The 24,953-nt window shown below is 30.6% G+C and overlaps 1 protein-coding gene across 6 annotated transcripts in view; it reads left to right on the top strand.

Annotated features, from left to right (window-relative positions):
* The window catches only part of LOC124950778 (serine/threonine-protein phosphatase 2B catalytic subunit 2-like), a 53,627-nt gene that overhangs the window by 16,882 nt on the left and 11,792 nt on the right, over positions 1-24,953 (top strand). For 3 of the 6 annotated variants that reach the window (XM_047498051.1, XM_047498048.1, XM_047498046.1), the window contains 6 exons: positions 6,098-6,237; positions 11,199-11,370; positions 12,620-12,746; positions 13,094-13,174; positions 15,527-15,529; positions 19,017-19,049. In XM_047498051.1, coding sequence (XP_047354007.1) covers positions 6,134-6,237; positions 11,199-11,370; positions 12,620-12,746; positions 13,094-13,174; positions 15,527-15,529; positions 19,017-19,049 — 520 coding nt within the window. In that variant the 5' untranslated portion in view covers positions 6,098-6,133. The remainder of the gene's footprint in view (positions 1-6,097; positions 6,238-11,198; positions 11,371-12,619; positions 12,747-13,093; positions 13,175-15,526; positions 15,530-19,016; positions 19,050-24,953) is intronic. The other 3 variants (XM_047498049.1, XM_047498047.1, XM_047498050.1) reach the window with 2 other exon arrangements.

Genomic DNA, 24,953 nt, shown 5'->3' with positions numbered 1-24,953 from the left:
ATTATAGTGTATAAATTTTCTCGTACGTCTTAAAAAAATTTTTTCTAGAAAAATTATTATACAATATATAAATTCCCGTATACGGTTGAAATTTTATATACAATTATTATATAAAATAATTTTATATAAATTTATGTATATACGTACGATCAAAATTTTACATAAATTCTCATATGCGATTGAAATTTCATCACAAATTCATACAAAGTATTTCCTTTGCGTATAAATTTTTGCACAAGTTTTGTCGAGATAATGATTTGAAAAAAAAAAAAAAAAAAGAAAAAAAAGGAGAAAACAGAAATAAATAAATAAAGCCTAAAGAAATAAATATTAACAACAACAACTACAACAACAACAACAACAATAATAACAATAATAATAATAATGATGATGATGATGATGATAAGAAGAAGAAAACGAAGAAGAAGAGTAAGAAGACATTTAGAAAAAAAAAAAAAAAAAAAAAAAAAAAAAGAAAAACTCTATAAAGTATCCCCGTCGTTACTTCCGTTGTCCTGTCGCCATAGGCCAACTAAGAACGTTGACCTATATAACTTATTTTATGGGATATCCTCGATAGACCGATCTTTCTCGTTTTATTCGAAAAACTTACAGCCAGATGAACGTTTTTCAACGTTTCAAACCACGAAGGTATGTTTCTATCTATCTCCCTCTCTTTCTCTCTCTCTCTCTCTCTCTCTCATTCTTTTTCTCTCTCTTTCTCTCTCTGCCATAAATTCTTGATCGACTTGCTATAAAAGTCGTCGGGTAAAGCTTTTCAAAAAGTGCCATTCCTATCGATTCGCTATAAAACGTAACTTCCCTCGTTTTCTTTTTCCTCTCCCTCTCTCTCTCTCTCTCTCTCTCTCTCTCTCTCTCTCTCTCTCTCTCTCTTTCTCGCTCGTTCCCATTGCTCGTTTCTCGATTTCTCCTGTCGTAAGCAACTATTCCTTCTGGAATAGCTTCATTCTTTCCTTGTCGTACGGCAAAAAGATGTTCAAATTCTATTACAGAAAGAAAGAGAGAGAAAAAGAGAAAGAGAGAGAGAGAGAGAGAGAGAAAGAGAGAGGGTTAAAGGGAAAAATGAAAGAAAGATAGAACAAATGTATATCTATAGATATGTATATATATATACATGTATATACAACATTATTGATTATGAAATATAATTTATTGAAATATATTATCGAGATCGTTTTATTTCTTCTTTTTTTTTTCTTTTCTTTTTCTTTTTTTTAGATAGTTAAAATATATATATATATATATATATATATATATATATATATATATATTTAGACGATTTTTATTAAAAATAAAATAGAATTTATTATACTTTGCCTGTGTTTGTGTCCGTGTGTATGTGGATATATACTTTCCTCTTTCTTTTTATCCTCCTTTTTTTTTTTTTTTCCTTTTTCAAATAGAAAGTCAAAGGAATTCATAAATGGTTTACTGCAAAGTGGATACCCATAATCGTGGATACAAACCGTAAGTTTGTAGGCAAAGCTTACCGATGCACTTTCCTTTGCTGTCTTGTCACGATTACTCTAGTCTTTGAAGATCCGTCAGCCGAAAGAGAAATGAGAGAGAGAGAAAGAGAGAGAGAGAAATGAGAGAGAGAGAGAGAGAGAGATAGAGAAATGAGAGAGAGAGAGAGAGAGAGAGAAGCAGAAAATTAGAGTGAGAGAGATAAAGAAGCAGAGAATTAGAGTGAGAGAGATAGAGAAGCAGAGTGAGAGAGACAGAGAGAGAGATAGAGAGAGAGAGAGAGTGAGAGAGAGAGAGAGAACGCTTTCAGCTTCGAATCCGTGCAAACAGTAGAGAAGATAATTATAGAACGTTAGAAACGCACAAACACATAAACACATATACAGAGAGAGAGAGAGAGAGAGAGAGAAAGAGAAAGAGAGAGAGAAGTTACACAGAGTATAGTAAGCAACGATGTAAACGCGTTAGGTATGTCCAGCATTGTTATAACGCGTCAGACGTTCAAACTTGCTTGTTAGAGATCGTTAACGATTGACAGGATGCGTTTGCCTCATGGACAAGCACCATGACCGATCAACTAATCTCACTAATCTCGTTTAGTTCTCTTATGATCCACTATGATGAATAAATGACAATGACAGATATTCTTCTTTCGACTGATTGGGTTGGTCGATCGATTATTCGATAAATATTGATAGATAGATAGATTGATAGATGGATATATGTATGTGTAGTGTATCTATCTGTGTATCTCTATGTACGTATGTACGTATGTATGTATGTGTGTATGTATGTATGTATGTATGGAAAATGAGTACAGAATTTTAGTTAAAAAAAGAAAAAGAAAAAACGAAAAAGAGATCAAGAAAAAATTTGTAAAAGAAATAAAGAAATTTTTTTTTTTTTTTTTTTTTTTTTTTTTTTTTTTTTAATAAAAAAGAGAACTTATCTTTCTGATTTTTTTTCTTTTTCCTTTTTTTTTTTTTTTTAAATCACTTGAAAAGAAAGAAGAAGATTATATTTATTCTATTTTAATTTCCGACTATTTGTAAAACATTGTTGTATAATAAACATATCGTTCCCCGTGTATGTTGAAGATATATTCGACAAAAAAAAAAAAAAAAAAAAAGAAGAAAAGAAGAAGAAAAAAAGATTTTATTACACGCTTTAAGTAAACAATTCGATCAATTTTTGATAAACAATCCTACGTTACATTTCTACGAGTCACATACCAACCATCCATACATACATATATACATACACTTACACAAGACACATACGCACACGCGCGCGCGCGAAGATACATTGTAATACGTAATAGAATAAAACGAGAATAGGAATTGTAAAAGAAAGATAAAAGAAAATAAGGAAAAGTTAAATTATCGAAGGATACGAGCGAATAGTAAAAAAAAAAAAAGAAAAAAAAAAATCTTCGATTTCTCGCCATTTTTAGGAAGATAAGAGATAAAGAAACAAGAGAAAAAGACAATGAAAGAGATAGAGTGGTGGGTGGAGAGGAGGAGGGGGAGGAGATAGAGAGATCGTAATGAAACACACACTTGGAACATAAGATAGGGAGGAAGTACTACTGGCAAGAGTAATTTCGAATTATTTACGAGAACAATTTTGTACCTACGAAAGCGATGAAATTTTCTGAAGTATTTGTCTCCTTTCCTTTTCTTTCATTTCCATTTCTTTACTTTTCTTTCCTTTTCTTTATTTTTATTTCGTCGAATTAATTATTAGACAAGTTTTTCACATCGACATAATTTTTACACATATACATACATACATAAATACGTACATGTATATACAATTATATATATGGATCTTAAAATGTATTTTCGTGACTTCCGTAAGTCTTTTAAAAGATTTTCTTTTCTTTTTTTTCCCCCTTATATATGTATATATATATATATATATATATATATATATGCTTTTTATCTCTTCTTATTTTTTATTTATACGTTTTTTTTTTCTTTTCCTTAATTTCCTTCTCTCATTTATCTAGCCTTTTCTTTTTTCTTTTTTTTTTTTATCTCTTGTTTATTTCATTCATTATTCAATTATTTTCTTCATCTCTTTTTCCTCGTGCGACCTTCCTTTGTTCAAATTGTTAAAGATCGTAAAACTGTAAAAAGCCCAGGTTGATTAAGTTTACGAGAGAGTCCTTTAACTGTGTGAGTCTTGAATAAGTCTCGAAAAAAAGAAAGTTAGTGATTTTCTTTTAAATCATTTAAGAAATTTTGACCCTTTTGAAATACACACACAAAAACTTCCTCTTCAAAACCTTTGCTCTTCAAAATCTTACTTTCTCTCTTTCTCTCTCTCTCTCTGTCTCTGTCTCTGTCTCCCCTATTTTCTTTATTTCTTTTTTATTTGTGAAAAAAAAAGTTTATAGACACGTCCATACGAAGAGAGCACGGCTCTTCCATTTTCTCTATTTAAACTTGGCACGGATCTTCGATTCCGTCGACTTTTGGTAACTCAACGTGCTCGAAGAATAAATCTGGGACGACTTTTAGTGAATGGTTTATGAACTGAAACTACGACTCAAACGAATCCTCTTTCTCTCTATCTTACTATCTCTCTATTTCTCTGTCTCTTTCTTTTTTCATCGTTTTATCATCGTATAAATAATTACTTTCATCATTTTATCTTCGACTTCAATCTCGTCATTAATAATGAATTTTTCTTTCCTGTAACATTTCCTTGAGATAATCCTTTACGAGGATCGATTTCGATCGAACGAAAAATCATTTCAATATCATTAATATGAATTATAAATAAAGAAATAAAGAAATTTTTTTTCAATTAGAATTATATAATTATCAATTTTCCTTTAATGAAAATGCCGAAGTAAAATTTGCCATACTAGAGAGAGAATGATAGAGAGAGAGAGAGAGAGAGAGAGAGAGAGAGAGAGAAAGAGTGTAAATTTTAATTAATATATTTTTCTTTTTTTTTTTTTTTAGATTCCTCTATTGTCGTCGCGTTTTTAATTATTACATAAATTCAATCGCGTTAATAAAGAAATAAATTCCCATGGGAGAAATGATAGAATTGTTGTTGAAATATTTGAGATACAAAGAAAATGTGGAAAAAAAAACAATAAAAAAAAAAAGGAAAATGTTCCATTCGAAAAAATCTAATTTTGATGAATAAATTTCTTTTTCTTAAGTTTCTCTACCTTTGCGTGTTCTTTTTTTTTTCTTTCTTTTGAATCGTTGCATTTTTTTTTTAATCGTTCACGAAATATTGCAGTAAAAATTTGTCGTTAGAAAAAAAAAAAAAAAAAGAAAAAGAAATATCATACTTTCGCGATTCTAAATAAGAAACACGCGAGGAAAAACTTCTTCCTTCTTTTTCTTTACTTCTTTCTTTCTTTCTTTCTTTTTTTTTCCTTTTTTTCCCTTTTCGAACGAAATGTATTGAAACGAGAGAGGTTGTTTTCACGACGGATCGACTCGGATTATTCGAATGGACCGAACCCTCTCTCTATCTATTCACCGTGGTTACCATTGAAAACCGGATTTGCGGTCTGATAATCCTCTCAAAGTAATGGCGACAGATTTATAAATCTACTGTAGTCAAATCGTCGAAGCACATAACATTAATTATATAGAAACCACCAATCGTACGATCGTATTGTTGTTATCCGTCGTATCTTCATCTATAACACAATACAAATACCAACACTAATCATTCTTATTATCAACGCAAAGACAATTTTACCTTTTCCTAATATTTCAATCAATTCGAAAACCTACCATTGATTTTAATTATATCTCTTCGAACATCATATCATATCTTTTTTATTCTAATTAATTTTTCAATGTATCTAATTGCAAAATTATATATATATATATATATATATATATATATGTATGTATGTATGTATGTATGTATGTATTGTTATAACGTAATCAATTTTAATCACGTATATAAAAAATGTATGACAAAATTTTATGCGAGCGTTAATTTCTTTTGTCATCTTTTCTTTTGTCTTTTTTTTCTTTTTTTTTTTTTTTTAGTTTTTCTTTTTATTTATTTATTTATTTATTTATTTTTTCATTTTCTTTTTCGCCAAAACTTTTCCATACATTCAAAGTGATTTCTTTCCCAAAGAAAACAAACGTTTAACAAATATTAATTCTAATTATTATACTTGATAAAAGTAAAATGGAAAATTAATATGATCGAAGTTATCACTATCTAATATGCTTATAATTGCAAAATATTAAAATATATTAATAATTACGATTTCAACAGCTCCCCTCCTTTGTTCTTTCTCGTGTATTTTTTTTTTTTTTTCTGTATTGTCAACACAATTTTCACACATTTTGCAAATTCATTTCACACATTTGTTTTTTTCTTTAACGAGCAAATATCAATTAATTAATAAAACAATTACACGATTTGTAATAGAGATAAAATAAGAAATTTATATAATAAAAATAACAATAATAATAATAATTATTATTATTATTATTATTATTACTTACTTACATTTATAATTTTTATTTCTAATTTAAATATCCAAAATATGATGAATGCACTATGCAGAAAATTAATCATGACCATTCGAAAAATTTTAATTGTGTTACAGTTGGACAGGTTCAAAGAGCCACCAGCGTTCGGACCAATGTGCGATCTTCTATGGTCGGATCCATTGGAAGATTTTGGCAATGAGAAGAATGCTGAACATTTTTCTCACAACAGCGTCAGAGGTTGTTCATACTTTTACAGGTGAGATTAAAAATAGATCATTCAATTTATCTCTCATATACAGAAACACATACACACACACACACACACACAAAGACATTCTTTTCTAATATATTATTTATTAAATAAAAATTATTATCTTTTTATCTAATAAATAAATAAATAAATAAATACTCGATTTATTTCTTTCTTCAAAATCTCACACGAAAGATTTTAAATTTCTAATAAAAATCTTTTTCTATCTACCCACCCATCCATCCATCCATCGATCCATCCATCCATCCATCTTTCTTTGTTTTTCTTTCATCTTATCTTTTTTCTTTTTTTTTTTCCCTTCTTCTTCTTCTTCTTTCTCCTCTTCAATTTCTTTTCTTTTTCTTCTTACAGGTTGCTTGAAAATTTTCCAAAATGATTCGTTTCCGTGCTCACGAAAACTCTTTATCTTTCTTTCTTTCTTTCTTTCTTTCTTTCTTTCTTTCGCCGTACAATGTTCTCTTTTCTAATTCTCTTTGACATCCTTCTGAATCCCATCTCTCTCCTTCCCAGTTACTGTCCCGCCCTTTCCTCTTACCCATCTCTCCTCAGTTTGTCTTCGCAACCCCCATCAAGAGACTAATTACCACATCGTTTGTCTCGCATAGCCAACGAAAGAAAGCCCTTGCTATAGCTAACTTTGGTCAAACTTATGCTTGGATACTCTCTCTCTCTCTCTCTCTCTCTCTCTCTCTCTCTCTCTCTCTCTCCCTCCCTCCCTCTTTCTCTCTCTCTCTCTCTCTGTCTCTTCCTCTCTCTCTCTCTCTCTCTCTCTCTCTCTCTTTCTATCTATCTATTTCTCTTTCTCTCTCTTTCTCTCTTTTGCTCTTCACACACGTTTTTGCTTAATAAGGTCGGCGGAACCCTCTTTTGTCAACTTCATTTCTATTCCAGAGTTTTCTCTCATTCGTAAAAAGTAATAATAATTGTGTGCTAAAAATTAAACGTACATGTGTACGTGTACGTTTGAATGTGTACTTTTTGCAATTAGTCAAATTAATTAGAACAAATTTATTTTAGACGTTTACTTTATATTCATAAAGATATTTTCATTTATCTCTTTATAATAAATTTTTCCCCCAAAATTTTGTTATATATATATATATATATATATATATGCGTTTGTGTGTGTGTGTGTCGATGACGAGAATAAAAAGGCGGAGATATTAATTTTGTCTACTGTACTTTTCTTTTCTTTTTTTCTTTTTTTTTTTTTCTTTTCTACTTTCATTGCAAATTGCAAAATTGCAAGTCTAAGAACATTCCTCTTCTTAAAGTTTTCTTTTTTTATTTCTCGCCCTCTCCAAAAGAAAAAGAAAGAATTAATCCAAAGGATCACGAAACGTATATAATCGAATATTAATGTCAATTAAAATTAATTAATTTTTGTTATATTATTATCATTACAATTAGCTGTTAATATATTATTGATCGAGATACGATATTAATTGATTTAAAGTAACTATAAGGTTGATTTAAAAACTAAAAAGAAAAAACAAACAAACAAACAAACAAACAAAAAAGAAAACAAAGAAGAAAGAAGAACAAAAAGGAAAGGGTAAAAAAGAAATCTTGAGAAAAGTTTTTAACGATATATACGAAGGGAAATAATTTTTCTTCATGAATCATCATCATATACACACACGCACACACACATACATATGCATATACATACATCTATATATGTATGTATACATGATAGATACGTGTGTATCAAAGATTAAGATTGCAGGATAATCCAAAGACGATTTGTCTTGAAGGAAGCTCGTAGGATATCTCAAGAAGAGAGTTTTCACATTAAACTTGCGTTTCGACGAAACGCAAACAAGCGTCCCGTTGTTTTATCGTAGGTTTATTGTTAAGCACGTCATTAATCCACGTCCGTATGTAGAAAAGGTTTGTGGTTTATACATATACAGAAATAGTGTATACGTCTTGTATACACGTTACACATGTTTTCTCTAATGGTCGGTAAAACGAGCTTGCTGCTTTACTACCTTGACTCGGATATTTCGCACATTCCTCTCAATCGGGTCAGACATAATCGTAGAAAAAGGGTCACACGTGTCTGGCAGACCCCGACGATTCCTCTTTTCTTCGAAGTACATAAAAATATATATATATATATATATATATATATGTACGTGTATATATAAACATATAAATGTATTATATAGCCGATTTCTCGATGACAAAGCAAATGTTTCTAAAAAAAAATCGATGATGAGACGTGAAGTAAAAGAAAAAAAAAGAGAGAGAGAGAGAGAGAGAGAGAGAGAGAGAGAAAAAAGAAGAAGAAAGAAAAACAAATCTCCAAAAATCAGAAAAGAAATTTTTTCTATCCTTACATCGCACTCCTGATATTATCTGCGATTTCGTAAAAATATGTGTAAAAAAAAAAAAAAAAAAAAAAAAAGAAAAAAGAAAAAAAAAAATGAAAAAAAAAAGAGGAAAGAAAATGAGAATAGGAAAAACAAAAGAAGAAAAAAATTAACAAATTCCTAGAAACTACGTGATAATGATAATAATGATGAGTAACGTTCAGAAACGTTCAGAGAATATCATAATAAAATTGTTATGTTGAAGGATTTACATAGTTACTTATACATCTATATATTATATATATATATATATATATATATATATATATATATACCCATGGATATTACGTAGTCAAGCATAAATAGATATTTATTGTATTGCAAATGATTTCAACTCGATATAATTTCCTTGTCACACTTACGAACTATACGATGTGACATCATAACAAAATAATATTTCCGTTTTTAAAATCGCATACAGACACACACACACACACACACATATATATATTTATATACATACATATATTTATATATATAAAACTAACAACGATACGACTATCATTGAATACAAATCGTCGGTTATTTGCATTTGTAATTGATCCCGACGATGAAGTACGAATTGAATTAGCGATTATAATCGATATATCTACATTTACATATATATATATATATTATATATATATATATGTATGTGTATGTGTGTATGTGTATGTGTATGCCCATCTAGATGCACTCTAGAATACGTAGACACACTTTACATGGAGAAAAGCTGAGACAAAATTAACAAATTATAGTTTACGTCTAACTACTTTGATTAGTTATTTTACTGTAGGCAAAGGGGAAGGTGGAGGGGAAGGGGAAGGGGACAGAAGGAGTTGGGGTCGATCGAAGTTCCATAAAAGGCAAACTCTATAAAATCGTTTAGCTTTCTTGTAGCTACAAACAAACTCGAAGAGAGAGAGAGAGAGAGAGAGAGAGAGAGAGAGAGAGAGAGAGAGGAGAGACTTTATCGTAGAACCAATTTGAAAAGTGGTTTGAGAACCACTGCTCCTGACACACGTTAGCACTGACTTGAGAGTTTCTCGAATAGGAGGAGGAAGTTTTGCGTCCAAACGTTCGAACTAACACTTTGCGACGTCGAAATTGTTTCACGGCTTACTATACGGTCTCTTCTCTCTCTATCTCTCTCTCTCTCTCTCTCTCTCTCTCTCTCTCTCTCTCTCTCTCTCTCTCTCTCTCTCTCTCTCTCTCTCTCTCTGACTTTCTGGTTCACTTGTTTCGTCTTTCTTTGACACGGTTGATAACGATGAGAGGAACGAGAGAGGCAAAACCATCGACGAAAACTCTCAAGGAGTCCTACTATTACTAAAACTACTATTAATATTACTACTACTACTTTTACTACTATTATTATTACTGTTATTACTATTATCGTCTGTGACGAGCACGCGAGCCAGCTCGCAAGGGAATAATTTTATCCATCTTATAAAATGATCATAAAAGGTAAAGTAAATTCCCCTACGTTCAGAAATCTTATTAAATTATATTTTGCCTTCCTTCGGTATTTATTTATCTCATCCCTTTAATCGATTGTTTCTCTTATCTCGATCTTCAATAATATTCGATTTTTAAAGTAGGATTATATTCCTCTCTCTCTCTCTCTCTCTCTCTCTCTCACACACACACACACACACACACATATTCACTCTTTTCGATCTTTATTTTTCATTTATAAATAATTCTGTTGATATTTTATTTGACGTACGTACGTGACACGGTTTGAAATATATTAAATGAAGATATAAAAATTTCAGATATAATATAATACGTGTCACGTTGAATGTAATTAATATCTTTTTGCAAAGACTTAAGTGCATAAAAAAAATGAAGAAAGAAAGAAAGAAAGAAAGAAAGAAGAAAGAAAAAAAAATATAAAGTGTTAAAATTCAGATAAATTTATAATACGCGCGAAATCGACGGGATTAATATCTTACGGGGGGATAGTATGGCGTGGCTTTATTTCATATCCCCATAATAATTACTCACGAAAATTAGAAATAATATAATACGTTGCTTTAATATTTCTAATAAAAAAAAAAAAAAAAAAAAAAAAAAAAAAAATAAATAAATAAATAAAAGAGAGAATATAACAAGGAAAAAGGAAAAAGGAAATGAAAACAAATTATAAAGCAATCCATTTGGAATATTTTCAAAATTCGTTGAATTGACGAGAAATCGAAAGGGGGAACAAAAAAAAAAAAAAAAAAAAAGAAAAAAAAAGAAAAAAAGAAAGAAAAAATCGATAAAAAAGATTCCTATCTAAAACATGTGTTAAATCGATTTGTACGTAATATTAAATATTATTTGAATAAAACGCGATTTCGAAATTGGAAAAAAGCGTTTTCTTGTTTCTTTCTTTTTTTTTTTCTTTTTCTTTTTCTTTTTCGAAATGGTCACAGACATTTTGTCGCAAATGATACATTTCACGTGAAAATGTTGTCGTTCCATTTGACCTCGGATTTAATCGAAAACACTCGGAAGTTGTCTCTCCATCTATATCCGGTGGACTCTCGAACGTCGGAATTCGAGACGATCTATCTAAACTATCTAATCTCTATGTTACAGTTACGCCGCGTGTTGCGACTTCCTGCAGACCAATAATCTGCTCAGCATCATAAGAGCGCATGAGGCACAGGACGCGGGATATCGTATGTATCGAAAATCTCAAACGACGGGCTTCCCATCGCTAATAACCATCTTTAGTGCGCCTAATTATCTCGACGTTTACAACAACAAGGTAACAGATTTCCATAATAATTTATAATCTGATATAATTAAATAAATTTCAAAATTATTTTAATTATTTATTTATTTATTTAGCGCATACACGCGTATCAATCGAATTCATTTACTTTAAAAATTTATCTTGTCACATAGCGTAACTAAATACGTAAGTATCAATCATATTGCGTTTATTAAAAGATAATAAATATAAATATCCATATATTGAAAAGGAATTTCACGTATCATTCAAATTTTCAATTTCCTTTCTATCAAATTTATTTATTATTTTCATAATTTTTCTTACGATAACATTATAATATATAGGTACAATTACTTTCATATATCTTTGATAATTATGTTTTTTTTTTTTCTTTTTTTTTTTTTTTTTTTTTATTTACTTATATATTCATTATCACACATATACATGCACGCGCGCGCATCAATCGATCGATCACTTTTACTCTTTAAAATTTGCTTCTAATGGTATATACGTATCGATCGCCGATACGATGGATTATTAAGGTAATAAATATTATCAGAATATTATGGCAATTTTTAGATTAGCTAATTAACAATTTATTTTCTCCGTCAAATTTTTCATTTGATACAACAACGTCACGTCCGTTAATAACAATTTATTTTTCTTTCTGTTTTTCTTTTTTTTTTTTTTTTTTTTTTTTTTTTAAATTTATTACTTAACAATTTTATAAGAAGCAATCGAATTATTCATCAAATTATTAAAATAATTAATATCGATCGAGTATATTAATGTAATATTAAATTATGAAAATTTATTAATTTCCTTTTATATTTTAATTTACGAAATTTTGTTTTTCTTTTTTTCTTTTTTTTTTTTTTTTTTTTTATACGTGCGAATATCTATATACAGTGGAAAAATATTATTGTTAATGATTCTCGTAAAAAAAAAAAAAAAAAGAGAAAAAAAGAAAAGAGAGAGAGAGAGAGAGAGATGGCCGACGACTTCGTAAATGAAATAATTCATTCATTCGTACTTCCTTTTTTTTTTTTCTAGATAACACTAATAAATGAAATATGTATCTGAGTATTCGACGTTATGGCAAAAAATCAGCTGTGAATATGTAGATTACAAAGAAATGAAGAATTAATTCAAGTCGAAAGGGAGGATATATTGTATTATAAAAAGGTTTTTTTGATCAAAGGAATCAGCGGCTCTCTCCTCCAAAAAAGAGAGAAAAAAAAAAGAAAGAAAAAAAAAAGGAAAAAAAATTCTTTTGTTTCAGGCAGCCGTATTGAAATACGAAAATAACGTAATGAACATCAGGCAATTCAACTGTTCGCCTCATCCATATTGGCTACCCAACTTTATGGACGTTTTTACGTGGTCTTTACCGTTCGTTGGTGAAAAAGGTAAAATTAACTTTCTTTGTTCCTATTTTCTTTTTTCTTTTTTTCTTTTTCCTTTTTCTTTATATCACAAATAATAATTTTTAATTTTTTCAAAAGTAAAAATATATATTGACGAATACAACGACAACAACGACAACGACAAAATTAGAAAAAAATATAAATAAGTAAATTGAATTGAATTGAACAAAAACAAAAATAATAATAATAATTTCACGAGTGCAAATTTACTTACTTTTTTCTTTTTTTTCCTTTTTTCTGTAAAATTGACATCTTTCTTTTCATATCTTTCCTCTCAATTTTTTCTTCATCTTCTCCTTCTTCCTCTGTTTTTTTCTTTTTGTTTCCAGTCACAGAGATGCTAGTGAACGTACTGAACATATGCTCGGACGATGAATTGATGAGCGACGGCGATGAAGGCCTCGAGGAAGGTAATGTCCACTGTGACTTTTCATTATTCAAATTCACCTTTAATTTTGAAGCCTTCTTTGCAGAACATGTCGAGCGAAGCTTTGTTCGTTGGTACGTTTTAAGTCGTGACTACAATCGATTGGTCTCTCTTCTTTCTTAATTAGACCAAAATGAATAAGAGAAACCATGAGAGAGAGAGAGAGAGAGAAAAAAAGAAAGAAAGAAAGAAAGAAAGAAAGAAAGAAAGAAAGAAAGGAATATCGTACAAACTCGTACGCATGAAAAAATATACACGTGAAAAAATCCACACGTGAAGAAAACGAAAAAAGAAAAAAAAAAGGAAGAAGAAGAAAAAGAAAAAAGTCACATTGAAAAGAAAAACTTTGATCTTTTGGAGAATAAAATTGTCCTTGTCGTCCATCGAAAATCTCAAAAGGAACTCGTTAGCTTATGCTGTTAATATTTATCTTTCTCTCTCTCTCTCTCTCTCTCTCTCTCTCCTATTAAATATAAATAAATAAATAAATAAATAAATAAATAAATATATCTGGCAATGGAAAAAAATATAGAGAGGAGAAAAAATAGTAGTAGGGAGAAAAAAAAATATAAATCTTTCGAATTCGTAGAAAATCTTTGAGAAGGAAAAAATTTTAACGGAAACGAAAACGAAGCGGATAAAAAGAAAAAGGGAAGAAAAGAAAAAAGACAAAATAATAATAATAATAATAAAATAAAATAAAAATCAAATAAACATAAAGAGAAAACTTCTACCTCTCTTCTACTATTCTTTCTCAATTTTGTATGTCACGACTTAAGAAGTACCATTTAAATTTACATATTTTTCGTGCAAAATATTCTGGAACGCGAGGATTCGTTTCTTTTCTCTCTTTTTTGTTTTTTTCTTTTTGCCCCCACCCCCCCCCCCCCTCTTGCGTCCGACTGTGTCTGTCCACCGTCGACCGGCCGCCCCCCGCCCAGCCACCCCCTCCCCCATTTTGATATGAATAACGCCGCAAGTTATCAAGCATTATTTCACTTTTAACGATGGAAAAAAAAAAAAGTAAAAAAGAAAGACAAAAAAATGGTCATGACGAAATCATTCTCTCTTTCTCTTACTGTCTAAATTTTTTTCTCTCTTTTTTTTTTTTTTTTTTTTTTTTTTTTTTTCATATATATATATATATATATATAAGCTTGCCGCTCCTCTTGCGAATCGTCGCGTTCCTATAAAAAAAAGAAGAAGAACAAAGTAAAATAAAAAAAAAATAAATAAATAAATAAAAGAAAATATAAAGTAAAAAATAAAAAATGGAGGAAAGATCGATCGTGTGTCATGCAGAGATTCGTTGCCTCGTATTTATTTAAGTCGCGATTGTGCTCTAAAATCTTCGATCATTTTTATCAATCAAATCTTTCGTAATAATCTTTTCTTTTCCTTTTTCTTTTTCTTTTTCCTTCGCTACTTATTTCTATTATTATCAAAGCGCATCGATTTTTCAAAAATGAACGTCCTATATATATATATATATATATATATATATATATATATACATGTGTATACGTACATACAAACGCGTATATATTTATTACTATTATAATAATTATTATTAATATTACTATTATTACTATACTCGTCGTATGTCATTTTAAATGCTCGAATTTGTTGTCGATCTTATTAAAAAAATAAAAAAATAAAAAACGGACATGCGCTGTTTCAAAGATCAACGAAGGAAAAAACTTTACCGTCAATTTCCCATAAATTCACGCGTATCATTGATTCCTATAGCTATATCGGGGAGAATGGGGATGGGGATGATAAAAATCCAAAGAAAAAGAAAAAAAGAAAGAAAACGAAGGAATAAAAAAAGATTCATAATTTTCTACCCCCTACGTGTAAGATTTAAGGGCACACGCGAATTTTTACTCGTGCTATCTCCCCATGGTATCCCATATTTTGGTGTGTTTCTTTTCCTATCATTCCTCTTGCCATTCACAGGCCGTTCACCAATCTCTTCTACCACCCCCTCCTCCAACACCCCACCACCTATATCCCCTCCTATATCCCCTCGATGAAAATAACGACACGAAAATTCTATCACGTGTATATTACACACGGTCGAAGGGATTATAAATAAAATTCCTTCGGTAGGCAAAAGAAAAAAAAAAAGAAAAAGAAAAGAAAAGTAGTTAAAAACAAAAAAAAACAAAAGGAATCAAATATAATAATAATAATAATATCCCCACGAATCCCGTTCGATTATATATTTTATATACATAAAAAAAAAAAAAAAAAAAAAAAAAAAAAAAAAAAGAAAAAAAAAAGATTTTTTGAATGATCTTTCTCTTTACATTCTCACCCGCTGCACGGACAGATGGTAAGAAGCGCCAATCGATCATTTTAATCGTCACATTATTAAATGCTTCATTGATTATCATTGATTTTTAGCTATATTATATATACATATACATATATATATACACACTATATATATGTGTGTGTGTATATGTATATACACATATATACATATATACATACAATATAATATATATTATTTATATATATTATATATCTATATAATATATATATATATATATATATATATATATTACATAGATAGTGTCAGTGTGTCGAGTTTCTCTCTACTTATACTTATACTACTTCTATTTCTTACATTGTTCTATCTTTTTTCTCTCTTTCTTCGATTCATTACTTATATATTAATTTTATTTATTTATTTATTTATTTATTTACTTATTTGTCAAATTTACTTATTTCCTTTTTTTTATTTTTTCTTCTTCTAATCGTTTTCACATTGATCTCGTATTTTTTTCCATCTCACTTGGAAAGCAGAACACATAACACGCAACTGATCATACATATATAATATATTATATATATATATAATATGTTTATACATTATTATTATTATTATTATTATTATTATTATTATTATTATTATTATTATTATTATTATTATTATTATTATTATTATTGTCACGTGTGTATGTACCATTTATTCTCAATCTCTTTCACGTTACATCTTCTTGCATAGCAAAGGTACGAGTGGTTTCTATTTTTTCTCTCGTTTTTTCTATCTTTTTACTCACTCTGTTTCTCTCTCTCTCTCTCTCTCTCTCTCTCACGCACTCTTTTTCTCTTTCTTTCTCTTTCTATCTATCTCTATCATATTTTCTATCTCTCTCTCTCTCTCTCTCTCTGTCTCTCTCTGTCTATCTGTATATCTATTTAGTCCTCCAATTTTGTTTGTCTTTTATTATCACATTTCGATTACATATTTAAATATAATATATATATATTTTTTTACGTACAGTTTTTCTACGTAAGATCGCTGAGACACCGGCCTGAATTTTATACATTTTTCACGAGCTCTTATATATGTATATGTATATATATATATATATATATATATATATATATATATATATATATATATTTGCACATTTATATCTACGGGACGGTGTCATGTTCATGTTCAGTAGTCTCAACGAATGTATCAATTGAATTTAAAATTAGAAAAATAAATAAATAAGTAAATTAATTAAAATGGATAAATAAAAATCGATGAGAGACATTAAGAATATCATAGCCGTGCCGAAGATCAAACGTTCACGCATGCGATTCTCGTCGATAGTATGTATCGCTTCTATTTAAAAAAAAAAAAAAAAAAAAAAAAAAAAAAAAGAAAAGAAAGAAAAAAAAAGAAAAAAAAAGAAAGAATAAAAAAAAAAAAAAGAAAAAAAAAAAGAAGAAATCGTCAAACGAATATAAAAAAAAAAAAAAGAAAGCGAGAAAGAAAGAAAGAAAATTATATCTTCAAAGAATGATGAATATAATTATTTATTTCATATAAAATAATAAAATTGTTAAGTAGCAGCGATATAGATCTCGATATGAAGGAACATATGACATAACAAAATCGAGATTTAAATAATCGACGTCTTCGGTCTTGCATTAATTATTTTTTCAATCAGTGTTTTATATAACTCATATGTATATATATATGTATATTTCTCTCTCTCTCTCTCTCTCTCTCTCTCTCTCTCTCTCTCTCTCTCTCTCACTCTCTCTCTCTCTCTTATTCTTTTTATCACTTCAACCATATACGTGTATAATATTTACATATATTTCCACGTACTTACGCGTATATGTAATGATATAAAAAAAAAAAAAAATTCATTCGTTAGGATTCATCGGATCACCTTTACGATATACGAAACTATCGATAATCATATATCGAAGCAATGATATCTCGATATTTATTTGATTTTTTTTTCCTTTCTTTTTTTTTTCTCTTTTATTTATTACGTTCACGGCCATTCCAGCTCCTAAATTCTTAAATCGATATACATACTTTTTTATTCTTTCCGTCTCTCTCTTTCTCTCTCTCTGTCTCTCTCTCTCTCTCTCTCTCTCTCTCTCTCTCTCTCTCTCTCTCTCTCTCTCTCTCTCTCTGTCTTTTTCTCAAGTTTTCATACTTCGACCATCTTTCATTCCTTCTTTTTATATGATCATTTTTTTTTTATATGTATATATACATATGTATATATATATATATGTGTGTGTGTGTGTATGTGTGTGTATACATAAGAAGTTAACTTTAATTATGGTACACACAGGCGGATGTCTACCTGATTTAGTTTTACTCTTTGATCGAGCAAACAAGTACATACTCCTTTCTATCTCGTCCTCTCTTTCTCTATCTAACTATCTCTCTTTATATTTATCTTTATCTTTATTAAATTTTACCTTCGATGATCCTTTTCCTCCACCTTTTTTCTTCTTCTACCTCTTATTTCCTTTTTCTTTTTTCCTTTTCTTTTGGTCTTCTTTAACTTTTTAATTCGAAGATGATCATGAAAATATACGGACTATGGATCAGGGATCACATTCGCCTGTGATATTTATCTTACGTAATATCATATTTTTTCTTTGTCGACACCCTCTCGATATCGATATATCGAGAGAAAAGAAAAATATAAAAAAGAGAAAGAAAAAAAATGACAAACATTTATCTCACACACACACACAAACACACACGCATGCACATTCATATATATATATATACATATATATATATACACCTATATCGAAAGATGGGGGTAACTTTTACTTTCACCATTTTTCTCTCTTTTCTTTTCTTTTTTCTGTCTTTTTCTCTTTGTTTCCTTCTTTCTTTCTTTCTTTCTTTCTTTATTTATTTATTCATTCATTCATTCATTCATTTCTTCATCATGATTCAGTCTAATTGTTGTCGAAGAATCACGGTGGCCTTCTCATATATTCCCGTAGAACCCTTACCAGCCCCCATCTCACCCGATCACTCAAATCCTTACGTGAACCACAAACATCCCCGTCCTCCCTACGCCCGTAAACCCCCCTTTGAACCCCATTCAACCTTTAAATTGCACTTGACTATCTTTTATCGTACTCTCCTTCTTTATTATATTTGTATCAATCACACTGGCCTTGGACTCCTCTTATCTCGGCACGACACTATGCTACTACTACCTCTACTTCTACTACTACTTCTACTTCTACTACTACTACTACTATTACTACTACTACTACTACTACCTACTACTACTACTACCACCTACTACTACCTACTACCTACTACTACTACTACTACTCTACTACTATTACTACTACTACTACCTACTACTACTACTACTACCTACTACTACCTACTACCTACTACTACTACTACTACTACTACTACTACTACTACTACTACTACCTACTACTACCTACTACTACCTACTACTACTACTACTACTACTACTACTACCACTCAAAACAACTCTCCGTTGTTGTTCGGCATACGCAACCCCCGTGTAAAGTCGCAGCCAAAGTCGTTGTCCAAAAAAAGAATGGTAAGTCCCCGTGAGCCGACGACTTACTCTCTTGTTGAAAACTCGCTGAAATTCTTTGAACGATTTGCCATAAAAAAAAAATAAAAAAAATAAAAAGAATTAAAATATTAACCCAGACTGTTTATATTTTTTTTTTTTTTTTTTTTTTTTTTTTTTTTTTTTCTTTTCTTTTCTTTTTTATTGTTATGATTAATTGCTGTTACTATTATTATTATTATTATTATTATTATTATTATTATTATTATTATTATTATTATTATTATTTCGAAATAATATATTAACAGTTTAATTCGTTTTTTTTTCCCTTTTCTTTTTTAATTGCCATGCGTTTTTTGGTTTGTTTTTATTAACAATAAATATTACGTAAATGTACGTACGTATTTTATTCTCGCGTGGGCACGTCTCGTCAAGTCTCGTCTCGTGTAAAGCTGCTTAAAAAAATCCTTTTTCCTATTTTTAATCAACATTCTCTTCTCTATCTCTATCTCTCAATCTCTCTCTCTCTCTCTCTCTCTCTCACTCTCTATCTATCTCTATCTCTATCTCTATCTCTATTTCTATCTCTTTCTCTACTTCTATCTATATCTTTCTCTCTCTCTCTCTCTCTCTCTGTATTTCTGTCTCTATTTATAATCCTTTCCACCTGATCTAAACAACAATTTCCAGTTTCTTAACTCCTCCTCTATTTCTCTGTCTTTCTTTCTATGTAATCCCAATCTTTCTCCAATTACACACTGACAAAATAAAAAATTTATTTTTTCTCTATATTTCTCTCTCTCTCTCTCTCTCTATCTATCTCTCTCTCTCTTGTAATTTTTCACCCTTACACGCTTCTGTCGCATATATTTGACGCTCGTTTTTATCCTCCTTTATTTACGTAGACGCTAAAGTACTTTTGTTAAATTTATTTATGTATATATATATATATATATATATATATACATTAATACGCTCGACATATACCTCCTTCGCTACTTCTCATCGAGCCGCACATTTTTCGACCCATAACTACCAAACACCACCAACAACTACCACCATCACAATCAATCGTCCTCATTTCTGCCCTGCCACTTTAATATTGCCTGTTATTTAACTCATTTCATTCATTTCACTCATTTATTTGCTTATTTCATTTTTATTCTTCTTCATTTAATTTTTATTCGCTTTTGTCGTTTCAAGTTTTGTCATTCTCCATTTTTTCTTCTCGCCATTAACAAACCGTAAAAGCTGTCATCGTTGGTTACGAAAAAAAAAAAAAAAAAAAATAAATAAATAAATAAATAAGTAAAACAAAAAAAAAATAGAAAAAAAATGTAGAAGTTGAAAAAGAAAAAAGTCAGTAAAAATGTGGACCAATCATCGGAGCAGAAAGGAAGAAAGGAGACTTCTCCACGTTCATTGCCGAAGAAATACGAACATTTAAATTTGGACGAAGTTTATGATTTTTCCTAGAGCTCAACGTCGTTTCCCAAATGCACACGCGCGCACACACACACGCACACACACACACACCTATTCATGAGTGTTTTACGTTTACTAGAAAACATTAAATTAATGCGGCAATAACTATTGCCGTCCTATGCGTCTCTCACTGCCATACATTGGCATTATTAGCCAATAACTTACTCTCTATCTCTTAATCTCTTCCTCTCTCTCTCTCTCTCTCTCTCTCTCTCTCTCTCTCTCTCTCTCTGTCTCTCTATTCCTCTGTTTCTTTTTTTTTTCTTTTTCGTTCGTTTTATTATAATCACATAGGAGGTTACAGTCACATGCCAGTCCCGAACTATCTTGATTTATCGCGAATAGACACATAGGAATCTACAGTTATTTTATTATACCTATTCCGCCATTGATGTGCGTCTAAAAAAAAAAAAGAAAGAAAAAGAAAAAAAAAAGGAAAAAGAAAAACAAAAAAGAAGAAGAAAGAAAAGAAACGGACAAAGAAAAAAAAAAAAAAGAAAAAAACATTTACATCGTTTTCTAAGCTTTGAAGTTAAAAACACGTTCGTAATAGACTCGATCGTCGATCGAAGGAAGAAAAAAGAAAAAGAAAAAGAAAAAAAAAAATCAAAGTCAATAATAAAAAGGAAACTCTTGCAGAGAATTCGATGAGATTTTTACGAACTTATAACAAACACATAGAGAAAAAAAAAAAGAAAGAAAGAAAGAAAGAAAGAAAGAAACAAGGAAAGGGAAAAGAAAAGAATAATCTAATCCTCGTACCGTTCAATATTTTTCCTATTATATTATTTAACATTTTACATTTTAACGAATGCAAAAAAAAAATACTTCATCGGAATGATAGGAAAATTTATGTTGAAAAAACAATAAAAGAATAAACAATAGTAAGTAAATAAATAAATAAAGAAATATATATATATATATATATATATATATATATATATATATATATATATATATATATATACAATAATAATAATAAAAGGTGAAAATTTTGAGGTGAAAATTCTTTTCACAGTGGCGCGCTAAAAAGATAGACAGAGAGAGAGAGAGAGAGAGAGAGAGAGAGAGAGAGAGAGATATACGCGATATCATTTCGATTCAATGTGCGCGAAAGAGAAAGAGAGAGGTAGAAAAGTTCTCTCTTTCTAGCGATAAATTTAAGATCGTCGGGGGATAGTAAATTTATGCGAAGAGTTACTACTACGTCGGGTATATACGAGAGAGTAGGAGAGTAAAAAAGAAAAGAGAACCAGTAAGAGAGAGAGAGAGAGAGAGAGAGAGAGAGAGAGACAGAGAAGCTTTGCTAGAAGTCCTCCATGGATTAAAGCACGAAAGTCACGTTGGAATATTTCTGTGTGTCAGCCGTTTCCCTGGGATTAAGCTGCCGTATTTCCGCGCATTGCGTTCGTTATAAACGCTCGGACGCGACCAAGTTTTATGGTCTCTCTCGAGGAACCCCCTCGTCGTCTGCTTTTACCACCACCACCTTCCTACCCTTCTTTTGACCCTCTTTTCTCTCTCTCTCTCTCTCTCTCTCACCCACCTCTTCTTCTGAAGCCCCCTTTCTAAACCCTTTTCACCCTTTCTCCCAGCCCCATTTCATTTTTCTTCTTCTGTTCCATAACACAGTCTTTAACCCAGTGCTTTTGCGAACTCCTATAGCAGTTGTTTTGAGTTTGCCTCGTTGAACTACGACGAGTCGACTACCGACTAGTTTCGGTTTATTTGCGTATTTTACGATGCAATGGAACTACGAACAAGCTGAACTATTGCTCTTTTAACTCCTCCATCTTCTTCTTCTTCTTCTTCTTCTTCTCCTCCTCTTTCTCTTTCGACCTTCTCATTTAGTTGGCCTATTCTCCTTCACACCAAACGAACCATTTCCGATGGATTTAAAGCGTCTTCTAACAGCCAACCAACACTTTCGCTTTTATATTTAAAACCATTACGAATTCATTCCCCTTCTTCCCGTATAACAACCATTGCCAAAAATCCCAATCTCAAAATCCTATTCGTATTCTCTCTTATTCGGATTTCTTTTTCCTCCCTTTCTTTTTTTCTTTTTGTCTTTTATTTTATTCTCTTTTTTTTTTTCTTTTTTTTTTATACGTCCTTTACTATCTTTGGATATTTTTTAGTCAATGCTCCCTCTCTCTCTCTCTCTCTCTCTCTCTCTCTCTCTCTCTCTCTCTCTCTTTATACATCTATCTATATATCTATCTAATCTTCCTCCCGTTACTTTAGCGAAGAACAAGAATAGCTTAGAATCATAGAAGAAAAATATCCTTACATGTTTCTAAATTTCTTTAATAAATTCAATCTTTACGATTAACTTGCCCATTCATTTTTCATGACTTATAATATCACAAATAATTATTATAAATATTTATCGAATGGTTGCTTGGAACAATCGTACGAATTGATTAGCATCCCTCAGTCCCTATCTTTCACAACCATCTTTTTATCATCATGAAAAAAAAAAAAAAAAAAAAAAAAAGAAGAAAAAAAAAAAAAAAGGAAAAAAACGAAATAGATTAACAGAAAGTCATCAAAGTCAACACTTCTTTTTTTTCTTCTTCATTTTCTCCTTTCTTTCGATCTTACCCTTTCTTTTGTTCCTAATCTATGCTGAAGTGATTGCAACAAAAAAAAAAAAAAAAAGAAAAAAACTGAAAAAAAAAAAAAAAAAAGAAAAAAACAGAAAAAAGAAGAAGAGAAAAACGAAAAAGATGGAAGACGAACGACGACGACGAATGACGAACGAATTCAACAGTTTTGTACTTTGCTATTCATCATCGTGTTCCACCCTTATCATCATTATTTCACATTCATTCATTCATTCTTTCTTTCTTTCTTTCTTTCTTTCTTTCTTTCTTTTCCTTCCTCACCACCGAAATCTCACCGGGCCTTGCACGAGCTATTACGCAAAGGAAAATCGATTTTCAATGTCGAAACGCTACACGCTCGCTTTACCAAGCTTTTCTGCAAGCTCTATTGCGCGAACACGATAATAATGCACTACCGGTTGTGTGTATGTATGTATGTAAGTATGTATGTATGTGTATGTGTATGTGTGTGTGTGTGTGTATGTGCGTGTGTTTTGTTTCCTCTATAGATCCGTGGCGACTTGATAACGATCGCCAGCCAGTAGTTTCCCTTTTAATGGGTGCAATTAAAGCTGCAACCAACATATATATATTATTCCTATAACCTTCTCTTCGACTATCGAATGGGAGAAAGTATGGAGAAGAAAAATAAGAATGAGAAAGAAAGAAAAAAAAAGAAAGAAAAGAAAGGACAAAAAAAGAACAGAAAAAGAAAGTAAATATATAAATAAATTGAAAAAGAATCTTCGAAAGCTATATATATATATATATATATATATATATATATATATATATATATATATATCGTATTATTTTAATCTTCTTTACTCGATGCTTTCTCGTCCATTGTTTATTCCATACATACATGTATATGGATGTGTGCGTGTATGTGTGGGTGGATGGATGGATGGATGGATAGATAGATAGATGGATGGATGAATGGATGAATGGATGGATGGATGGATGGATGGATGGATTGCGCGCGTGTGTGTACTTGTGCGTGCATACGTGAATACATGCGTGAGTGCATGCACTCGCGCACGTGTGTGTGTGTATATATAAATATAGATAGATTGCAATTCGATGAAATCTATTTGCCAGATTGCCAAAATCGCATTAGTCGCATCTACCGATATGTTTCTTCGAATTTCACAACATAAACATATTTGAAAGATCCCTCGAACAATTCGTACTTCGATTTTATCGATATTTTCGAAAAAGAAAAAGAAAGAGAGAGAGAGAAAGAGAGAGAGAGAGAGAGGGAAAAAAGAAGTAAAGAAAAAAAAGAAAGGAAAAGAAAAAAGTAAAGAAAAGAAAAGAAAAGAAAACAAAATTATTTGAAGGAATACTTTTTCTCATTAACAATCATATCTAAAAATCTACGAACATTATATTTTCCTCTCTCTCTCTATCTCTCTCTATCTCTATCTCTCTTTCTCTCTCTCTCTCTCTCTCTCTCTCTCTCTCTCTCTCTCTCTCTCTCTCTATTTCTCTTGCTTTCGGAAAAGTAGAGAGTAAGTACGCGTGCGTGTAGAAGCGTTTCCGGTTAGCTCCTATCTGTATTTGAAGCTACTCTCTCTCTCTCTCTCTCTCTCTCTCTCTCTCACTCTCTCTCTCTCTCTCTTTCTCTCTCTCTCCTTCTCTTCTTCCCCCATCTCGAGCTCGGCTCATGGAACGCCCGGGGAACTTGCAACCGATCGATCGAACATAGTGAATTCCGTGAGATAAGGATAGAGGAAGGAAGGAAGGAAGGAAGGAAGGAAGGAAGGAAGGAAGGAAGGAAGGCCATGGAGCATCGACCAACCAAACAACCTCCTTTTCGATGTCTTATCTT

This window comes from Vespa velutina, chromosome 7 (assembly GCF_912470025.1).
Source record: "Vespa velutina chromosome 7, iVesVel2.1, whole genome shotgun sequence".
Classification (NCBI taxonomy): domain Eukaryota; kingdom Metazoa; phylum Arthropoda; class Insecta; order Hymenoptera; family Vespidae; genus Vespa; species Vespa velutina.
This window is presented reverse-complemented; position numbering and strand designations above follow the sequence as displayed.